At 56.8% G+C, this 10,077-nt stretch overlaps 1 protein-coding gene across 1 annotated transcript; it reads right to left on the bottom strand.

Moving 5' to 3' along the window:
• Positions 1–8,330: 8,330 nt before the first annotated feature.
• LOC133629325 (inositol 1,4,5-trisphosphate receptor-interacting protein-like 1) lies at positions 8,331–9,782 on the bottom strand. The gene has a single exon (XM_062019972.1). It carries the CDS (start codon positions 9,780–9,782, stop codon positions 8,331–8,333), a length of 1,452 nt encoding a protein of 483 aa, XP_061875956.1.
• Between the last annotated feature and the right edge of the window lie 295 nt (positions 9,783–10,077).

Raw genomic sequence — 10,077 nt, 5'->3', positions numbered from 1 at the left:
CGCAAACCCGCGCCCAGGTCACACTGGGAGCCCCTGGCCTCAGCTCCAGAGCCGTGTCAGGGATGGCAGGACCGGCACGGGGCACCTGCCGGGGATGATGGGAGAGCGGCCTTCCTGCTGCCATTCTCAGGGCCCAAAGCGTCACGGGCAGCACCCAGCCCCCCGTGCCCCTGCACACAGCCTGCGCTTGAGGCCCAGCAGCCCCATGCTGAGGGTCCCAGCCGCCTGCTGCGGCCACAGGAGCCCTCAGAGCCTGACAGCGGCTGCCCAGAGGGGAGCCAGAGCCCCGCACAGCCAATGGCAGCGCAGCAGGCGGGCGCAGCCCTGATGGACGTGTGAGCGCAGCCAATCAGAGGCCGCAGCGCCTCAGGGAGGGCGGGCCCAGCGCAAGGCGGTGACAGGCCCGCAGCCAATCAGAGGCGGCGGAGCCTCAGGGCGGGCTCTGCAAAGCCCCTGAGCCACAGGCAGAGGCAGAGCGAGAGAGACGGGAGCTGCTGGACACAGGCCCCCAGGGGTGAGTGCTGAGGGGCCGGCACATGGCTGTGGGCAGCGAAGGCTGCGGCCCTGCAGAGGAGAAGGCTGAGCTCAGGGGCCCTTCTCAGCGCTGAGGGCTCCCTGCAGGGCAGGGGGCGAGAGGCTGGGGCCGGCGTGTGCTGTGTGGTGGGCAGGGACGGGACACGGGGTGCCGGGCACACGCTGACACAGGGGAAGCGCCGCTGGAACAGCAGGAGAAGCTTCGTGACTGTGACACAAGGCCCTGAGCTGTGGATGGGCACACTGAGCTAAGGACTGCGCCTCAGCCAGCACCAGAGACCCCCAGAGACCCTCCCTCGAGCAGTTTGGGGCTATCGGGAGGCTCTGTGGGCTACTGGGAGGAACTGGGTGTTAGTGGGGGTGACTGGGAGTTACTGGGGGGGCTCTTTGGGAGGCACAAGGGGCTACTAATGGGTGAACTGGGAGTCACTGGGCTGCCCTGGAGGCTACTGGGAAGTACTGGGTGTTACTGGAGGTGAACAGATTTACTGGGGAGCTATTTGGGGCTACTAAGGGATGAACTGGAGGCTACTGGGAGGCACTGGGAAGTCCTGGAAGTTACTGAGTGTGAACTGGGAAGTCCTGGGTGTTACTGGGGCCTATCTGGGGCTTCCGGAGGCTACTGGGAGGGACAAGGGGCTACTGAGCGGTGAACTGGGGGGAACTGGCGGCTACTGGAAGTGAGCTGGGAAATACTGGGGAGCACTGGGAGTTTCTGGGGGAAAACTGGGAGCTACTGGGGAACTATTAGAGCCTTCTGGGGACTCCTGAGAGGCACAAGCGACTCCTGAGGGGTCAACTAGGATCTTCTGGGAGGCACTGGGAGCTCCCGGGCTGGTTTCTGTGGGGAGGGGTCCCCTGTGTGACCCCCACACACACTCTCTGCCCCCCCAGTCTCAGCACTATGGGACCATGTCCCTGGGCACTCCCCAGCCTTTCCGAGCTCTGAGTGCTCTCAGAGCGCTGCTGCCACTCGGACACGCCGCCTTGCGCATGGGAGGGGGCAGGTCTGGCGTGGGGAGGGGGCGGCTGGGTGGCCAAGACCCCCCTTAATGTAGGACCCCCCAAGCCCAGGGTTGCTGTCCTGCTATCGGCCGGGGCTGCCCCGCACCCAGCAGCCCAACGGCAGCACCTTGAGCATCGGCTGCAGCAGCGGCAGCGTGAGGGGCTTCCTCAGCCAGGACACGCTGATGGTGGGGAGGGGGCACAGCAGGGGAGGAACATGGAGGAGGATTTTGCCACAAGCATTTTGTGGCGTGGGGAGGGACTTCTGGGGCTTCATAAGCCAGAAAAAAATGACTGGGGGAAGGAGGCATTTTGGGGTGTTTGGGGATATTGAGGAGTCTTGGTGGGTTTTGGGTCCCCTTCTCACCCTGAGCCCCTCCCCTGGTGTTAAACGTGTCGGTGCCAGAGCAAACGCTCAGCTTTGAGTGGGGGTTTGGGGCCTTTTGAGTTGTTTTGAGACCCTGATGAGTCTTGGGGAGTGTTTTGGAGTGTCTTGTGGGGGTTTTAGGGTGCCCCCTGCCCTCAATTTCCCCCCAGGAGTTGAACATCTTGGTGCTGGAGCAGTCGTTGGCCGAGGCCCTGGAGCTGCAGGGTTTCGCCTTTGCTGCCGCCCGTTTCCATGGGCTGTTTGGTTTGGCCGTTCAGGCGGTGCCAGCCTGTGTCAACACGATGTGCCGGCGCCTCCTCAGCAGCAACGTCTTCACCTTCCACCTCCAAGGTACGGAGGGGACCCCAAAATCCCCCCTCCTCGAGCAGGACACTCATGACTTGCTGCTGACAGGGGCAGCCCACGGTTGAGTGCTGTGGCCTGTCGTGCATCTGCACCTCGTCTCAGCACTTTTGCAACTGCATCCTGACACAGATGGGCTCAGGAACAAGTGCTGCTGCGCTGCCCTGACATGGGGCCATTTTTATCCCACCTTCAGGGCCCTTTCAGTGGCACCAACCCCGGCAGCAGCAGCAGTGGGCAGGTTTGAGCCCTGCCAGTTCCCCATCCAGAAGCTGCTGGTTTCGTTAGTTGTGTCCAGCAGCTGCTGCAGGCTCTGATGGGAAAAGTGGCTGGAGCAGCAGGACTCTGCAGCAGAGCTGGGCTCTGCCCCTCTCCTTCACTGCAGGGTCTCAGCAGCAGTCATCAGGCAGCAGTGAGGAGCAGCTGCAGTTATAGCAGTGTTTCTTTGCCCCGTTGGACTGTGTAAGATTGACCAGAGGCTCCTGTTATGTTTTGCAGCTCTGGGGCCTCTGTGCTGGTGCTGCACAACTGCAGTGTTACGTGTGCAATGGAACCTCTGCCATGGGAAGTTAGTGACAAAGAATTACAAGCAATTCCAAAGAGAAAACAAAAGCAAAGGCCCCTTTGCCTCCTGGTGTCTGTGCAGCACGGCCTGGCTCCCCTCCCTGTGCCCTGCAGCTAAGGGCCATCTCACCAGCCCAGCCCTGGCTGGACACCCAGCCCCAGGACACGGGGGCTCTCAGCCCCCTCCATGGCCACGCCGGACTTGCACAGAGGGGTGAGAGCAAATGGTCTGCCTGTGGGTCTCATGGCTGCTCTCAGCCTCCTCAGCCATCCTCACTGGTGTCTGTTAAAGTCCTTAGATGGAGGGGAACCAGGACACCGTTTGGGGTTTGCCGGTGCTGCTGGGTTTGCCAGATTTGGCCCTGGCTGTGGGCTACAGTGGGTCCTGCAGCATCCCTGGGATCCCATCCCCCGAACCCAGAGGGACAAGCTGACCCCCCCCAAGAGGGTTTTCTCAGCAGCACGACCCCAGGGAGCCCCCCCGATGCTGAGGTGACAGCAAAGGCCTCCTCCTCACAAGAGAGTGAGAGAGAGAGAGACCTGTGTGAGGACAGAGATGTTACAGTCAGCTCAGCGCACTGACCAGATGCCCGTTTGCCATCATAGAACTCCAGTAACAGAGTCCATGCAGCTGCTCTCCATTGCCTTTCTCCAGCTGCTGTGTGTGTTGCACTTCTGCCACTGAAGCAGGAGCCTTGTAATGCCTCGGACCCAAAAACTCTGGCTTCTGTCTGATGCTGTGGCCCGGTCATATGCCAGGGGTCTCAGGAAACTGTATCATCTACAACTGTTCCTTCTCATTCCAGGGGATGTCCTCACCTAGCAGGGGGCAATTGTGCATCTTCAATCAGAGCGTTTTGGGAGGCCTCAAAGGCTTCTTGTTGCTGTTTGGTCCCCTGCCCAACAACCTTCTTCCTAATCAGTTTCTGCAAAGGGCACGTTAACACTGCCAGGTGTGGGGTCAAAGCCTTCCAATGCCCTAAAAGTCCCCAGAAGGTCTGTACTGGCTTCACTGTCCTTGGCACAAGAAAGCACTGAACTGTTTGCTACACTTTATTTGGTGTTGCTGTAGTCTGGCCATGCCAGACTGTTCCCCAGAATTCCCCAGGAATACCAGGGCCCTGTGTTCTCTTTGGATTCAGTGCCCAACCTCAGCCCTGTGAGTATGTTTTTGGTGATCCAGCAGCTATGGCAGCTTCTGGCTGTGAGTCTGCCATCATCAGTAGATCATCAGTGTAACAGTCACCCTGATGGTGGCCAAGCCTAGAGCTGCATCCTTTGGTGTTGACCTTTGGTGGCAAAGGGGAGGAACTGTGTGAGTGGCCCTGAGCCAATACCTGGGAAGTCTATTGCTTTTGCTACCAGGTAAAGGCAAACTGGTGCTGGCTTTCTGAAGCAATTGCAGGCAAGACAAGAGCTCTCATAGGTAGGAGGGGAGCCGGGCAGGAGCTGAGCAGTGCCCAGAGCGCTCCCGGGGAAGCGGCCACAGGCGCTGAGGAAGCACAGGAGGAACGAGGGATAGAGGAGGAATCCTGCCCCAAAGCAGTAGCCGCCGTCCCTGCTGGCTGTTCTGTCCTCCTGCTTCCTGACAGCACAGTGTCCCAGGCAGGGCTGAGGCTGAGGTGCCAACCCAGCCCCGTGGCCATCAGCAGCGCCGGCAGCGCCAGCAGCGTGTGCGGGACCCCGCCGGAGCCGAGCCGTGCCCAGAGCGCTGCTGCGCTGCCGCCATCCCCGCAGGCAGAGCCCCGGGCTGCGAGCGGGGCCGTTGCCGGCTGTGGCACACGCAGCCCCTTCCCCGCCGCTCAGCACACGGCTGCCAGGAGGGATGCTGGTGGCTGGATGCCGGCGGGCAGCCAAGTGGATGACACGGCAGGTGTGGGCCGCTCGGCCCCATTGGTCTCTTTGGCTTTTGGCTTCAAGATCCTAGATGGTTTGTGCTGGGGAAGGGCTCACTGTGTGTGAAGGGCTGCTGCTGAACTCGGGCCTCCTGTGGTGGCATTCCCAGAGCTGGGCTGGGTGGTCCCAAGTCGTCAAGGGAAGCTTTCAGTGGGCTCTGTGTGATGGGACTTGACCCTTTCTGACATCCTGGGGAACCTGATGCAGGAGCATCCCAACAGAATGCGTAGCAAGTGCTCAGTGGCATCTCACTACAAAAGGATCTCTTCTCCTGGGCTGGTGTGTGGGAGCTGCGTTGCGTGGGCTGTCTGAATGCTGACATGGTGCCTTTCTGTCAGGTTTAAGTGCAACTAACATGGACTTGGAGGACACAGACGGTCCTCCGTCCTGCCGAGGGCCAGACAGTGAGTTGCCAGAACCATCACCGAAAGAAAAAATCCAGGCAGTCTAATGTCCTTGTGTGGGAAATAGAGGTGCCCAAGGTAAGCAGCCACTGTCCTGCTCGTGCCTCCTGCCCTGCCCTACACAGCCATCTCCTGCTTCTTCCATCTCAGGGCCACCCCAGGGAGATACAGAATCAGCCAACGAGGGTTTCAGCGTTAGGGCTACACCCTGGAATGGTTGCTGGAGTCCTTTTTCTCCATCACTTCCCACCCTGATCTGTCAGGATGATGCTTTGAAAGCCTTCAGAAGGCTTTGAGGGTTCACAGTCCCTGAGAGTAGGGAATGAGTTGTGATGCTTTCCCCTGTGCAGGAGGGTCACGTTGCAGCTGCCTGTCCAAACCCAACCTCCAAATCAGCTGCAGGAACCAGGAAGATGGGCAAAAGAAGCCCCAGGGCACAGTGGTGTTTGATCTACATTTCTCTCCTTGACTCTTGCTTTCTTGTCTTTCATCAAGGTGATAGTTACACGTCTGATTGGCAAGCAAGGACAATTTATTAACCGCTTGAGGAGAGAGTCTGGGGCCAAAATTTCTCTCTCAGCGCTCCCTGATGTCGATGACTACGAAGTCTGTCACATCAAAGGTAAGAGGAGCCTTTTTGTTCAGAGTCTAGAGCGTAGCTTGGGGGCTGCAGCTTGGGGGCTGCAGCTGCCCCGTGTCTGCCAAGGACAGGAGCAGGAACTGGCTGCTGCAGCTGCTGTTGGGCATTTGCTGTTCCTTTGAAGGAGAGCCTTTTAAAAACAGCAAAGTGCAGAGAAAATAGAAGACAGACTCCTCTGAGCAAAGCCACTCCATTCTTCAGGTAATTACCCTCCCAATGAAATGCATTTCTCTGCTGTGCTGTGTGTTGGCTGTGAGGGGCAGGAGCTCTGCTCCCGTGCTGCTGAGGAGTCAGCTTTTCTGTGTCAGGGGTGCTCTTTTTTGGGATAGAACTCACTTTTATCACTGAAAATTGGAGGAATCTTGGCACACGACGTGGAAAGGGCTCCTCTCTCTGTGCCTTAGTGCAGTCAGGAGAGCTGCAGTGCCCATTAGTCTTTTTCCTCTCTGCCCTGTGTTTTCCCTTGTGCTGCCTTGAAGATGACTTCACACACAAGTAACTCCTCAACAAGCATCTGGGCCGTAAGTCAAGCAGGACAGTCCTGTTGCAAAGGGCACTTCTGCAGGCTCTGCTCTGTCCCACCCTGGAGATGGAGCTGTCCTGGACAAAGCAGGACACAACTCCTGCTCCAGAGAAGCAAAGGGAACAGGATCACAATCAGAATATCAGACCAATCCTAATGGGGCCTGACTCTGTCTGCAAGCCAAAGTGTGCTGAGTCCTGACACTCCCTGCTTTACCCTCCTCTAAGTGGTACAAATGAGGGATTTGTCTGCTCTTCAAATGAGAGACGACTTTCTATGTCCCATTGCCCAGCCAGACAACCCAGAGGTGAAGACTGTTAGAACAGGATCCTTCCCTTTCAGATAGGTCCTGCTTGAATATGTGCACTGGGAAATGTCCCGGGGCTGGTCTGGAGCTCTGAATGGCTTTCAGTGCTTTCTTAACAAAGACAGAATTGCCAGGTGTAGGAGGGGAATTGCTGTGTTTCCTGAGAAATCACTGAAAAGATGAATGAAAAAGAGTTCCAACAGGTCTGTGTGAAAGATTCACCGAGGAGGGCAAGGGGAGAGCTTCCCAGCACGGCCGTGGCAACTCAGGATGGCTGCTGCTGCCTCGTGGATCTTGCCATGGGATGTGTAGGAAAGGACCAAACCAAGGCAAAGGGTGAGATCAGGTGGTTTCTGGAGGAACAGAGGTGGGAAAACAGAGAGAAAAGGGGTTGAAAGGAGCAGTCCACTTCTGTGGCCTTGCCTTGCAGCTGATCACCACAGCCTGTCCTGCTTTCCCAATACCTGCACATCTGACAGGGCCAGTGCCAGACAACTGTCAGATGGAGCCGCTGCTAACCAAGGCTGAGTGCTGGAGGTAACTGCTCCTCAAATACGTGATTAACATATTTGAGAAGGGGAAGCAGTTGCTGTGTAGGTGGTAAGCCACAGGAGAAAAAGGGGGTGAGAATGTCAGAACACCACCTCTGCAGATACCAAGGTCAGGGGAGATGGAGTGGAAGGAGGTGCCCAGGCACTAGAGGAGAGATTCCCCTGCAACCTGTGGTGAAAACCATGGTGAAACAGCTGTGCCTCTGCAGCCCCTGGGAGTCCACAGTGGAGCAGAGATTCACCTGTAGCCCATGGAGAATCCCACACCAGAGCAGGTGGATGTCCCAGAGAGGCTGTGACTGCCTGGGAAGGAAGTTCCTGGCAGGACATGGGAACCTGTGGTGAGTGGAGCCCACGCTGGACTGGGTTTGCGGTCAAGGCTTGTGACCCCATGGGGAAACCACGCTGGAGCGGTCTGTTCCTGAAGGGTTGTTTTCCTCTGGATGAAACCCACGCTGGGACAGTTCATGAAAACTGTGGCCCATGGGAAGGATGTATGTTGGAAAAGTTCATGGAGGACTATTTCATGTGGGAGGGACCCTACACTGTACTAAGGACAGTGTGAGGAGTCTTCCCCTGAGAGAAAACAGCAACAGAGACCATCCGTGATAAACTGGCTGTAGCCCTCATTCCCAATCCCACTCTGCTGCTCTTGGGGAGGAGGTAGAAACTCAGGAAGAAAAGAGGTGTGGGGGGAAGCATTTTAAGATTCAGTTTTATCTCTCATTTCCTTACTCAATTTTGACAGTTAACAAATCCAACCATTTCTGCAGCAGTTTGGTCTGTTTTGTCTATGATGACAATTGCTGAGTTATCTCCCTGTCCTTATCTTGACAAAGTATTCATCTGTGGAGGATGACAAATGATTCCAATTGCCCCAACATAGGGACATCAGTGAAATCAGAGACCACTGCCTCAGCTGTTCTGCCAAATGCTCCCTGCATCTGGGCAGCCCAGCATTCAGCAGCCTGTGTCTGCCTTCCCCACAAAGGGATGCACAGACACTCACAGCCTCAGTGTGTGTTCAAACAGACATTTATTCAACTGTGTCTTCAAACAACTAACTATGTACATGGTCAAGCTCCCAGAGGCAATGGGCTCCATTTTTCCTCCTACATGAGGTGTCCATCTGCCGTCAGCTGTGAGCCTCACCAACAGAGCTCTGCCTGGAGACTTCTATCGCTTTCCGTAGATCAGCAGTCTTGCAAGCTTATCTTTCAGCTTATCAAAGTCCCGCAGAGCCTTGGCATAGGCAGCTATATCCTCCACCAGGTGCTGGAAGAGGTTGAGTGGTTCAGCCTCTCGGAAGCCTGGTGGCAAGACAATCTCCTCTGGCACATTCTCATTCCCAAAGAAGAAGTGGTTGAGGCACCTCTCCTCCACGCAGTGGCCCAGGTACCGCATGATTTCCCCCAGGCGCATCAGGAAATGCCTCCTGCGCCAGCCTGACTGGGGTGTGCTGGCCATGAGGTGCATCACTACTGTCTTCATGATATACGTGGAAAAGCTGTATCCCAGCAGGATGCGGGTGCAGAGATGCAGGCAATGGAGGTGGTAGCTGCCAGGCTTCCAGGCCACATGCCTGAAGAACTTCACCTCTGCCACAGCACAGCTCTCAAACCACATCGTGCTTGGGGTGAAAACAGCGTCAGGTGAGGTCTCGCTGGTCACAAAGATGTCTGAGTCACCTTGCTGCACCCCAAAGATCAACTCAAAGGTGAGGATTTTCTGTCTGCAGTTTCTCACCTCAAATTTGCAGGAGCGCCTAGAGGGCAGCATCACAAGGGGTTGTGAACGTGACAGAAGAAAGAAGCTCCAGGCTGATACCATCAAGTGACAGAACCAGCAGGCAGTTTTCTCCACATCCAGGTAGTGGTCAGTGCAGAGGTGGTCAAAGAAGTTGGTGACCTCATCACTCCTCCATTCTTGCTCGGGGTGATGGAGGAAGCAGAGCACGTCTCCTGTCGGCTCCTCTCCACTGCAGGTGCACTCCGGCTGCACACGGATGCGAAAGCCCCTTCCCGGCAGCTCCTGTGCAGTGTCAGGCTCCAGGTGGAAGGAGTACCCTTGGGGGGCCTTCAGGGGCACAAGCATGCGGTGTGTGATGTCCTTCTCACAAGGATTCCAGCCTTCAAAGCTGCTGCCCACCCCGATGGCTGGCTGCAGCACTGGGGAGAAACTTTCTGCCAAGATTTTTTGGCTGATTAAGACAAATCTGTCCATCAGCTTCTTTGCCATCTCACTCTGTGAAGCCAGGTTCTGAACTTGCCACTGTATGTGTTTGTCTAAAAACCCTACAAAGTCATATCCTTCATTTTCCACTTTCGCCTGCTCATTGTTGCTGCTGGAGCTCTCCTCTCCACTGCTGTGGTCTGGCTCACGGCTCCTTTTCCTGAGCCACCAGAGGAGCCCCAAGAGCAGAACCAGGACTGCAGCAGCGACCCAGAATTGCCAGTGCTGCAAGCCATGAAGAAGCATGGCTCCCCAGGCAAAGCCATACTGCCCCTGGTGTGTCTGCTCCAGCTGCTCCATCAGCTGAGTGGTCTCCAGGCTCAGCTGCAACTCAGTCTGCTTCAGGCGCTGGCGCGTGACTTCATCCAGTGCATCGCTGACCGGCTGTGGTGCCATGATAAGGAATGACACAACAAAGAAACATATGAGCTCCATGGCCTGCAGGAGGGGGGATAGAATAGATTTAGAGGGGTGGGAAGGAGGGAGCTGGCAGTGGGGAAAACAGGGCTGGGAGAGGGGTCAGGTTGGAGAGAGGCTGAGGCAGGGGGGAGGCACAAGGCCTGCACCAGCCCTGCCAGCGACTGAGCCCTGGGTGACGCACCTGAGCCCACCCCTGAGGCCCACATTCCTGCCCCAGTTCCCCTCTTCCTGCTCCCTGCACACTCACCGCTGTCCCAGTACGTACTGGACC

This window comes from Colius striatus, unplaced genomic scaffold (genome assembly GCF_028858725.1).
Source record: "Colius striatus isolate bColStr4 unplaced genomic scaffold, bColStr4.1.hap1 scaffold_38, whole genome shotgun sequence".
Taxonomy (NCBI): Eukaryota; Metazoa; Chordata; class Aves; order Coliiformes; family Coliidae; genus Colius; species Colius striatus.
The sequence above is the reverse complement of the archived record's forward strand: the minus strand, read 5'-3'. Positions and strand labels throughout refer to the sequence as shown.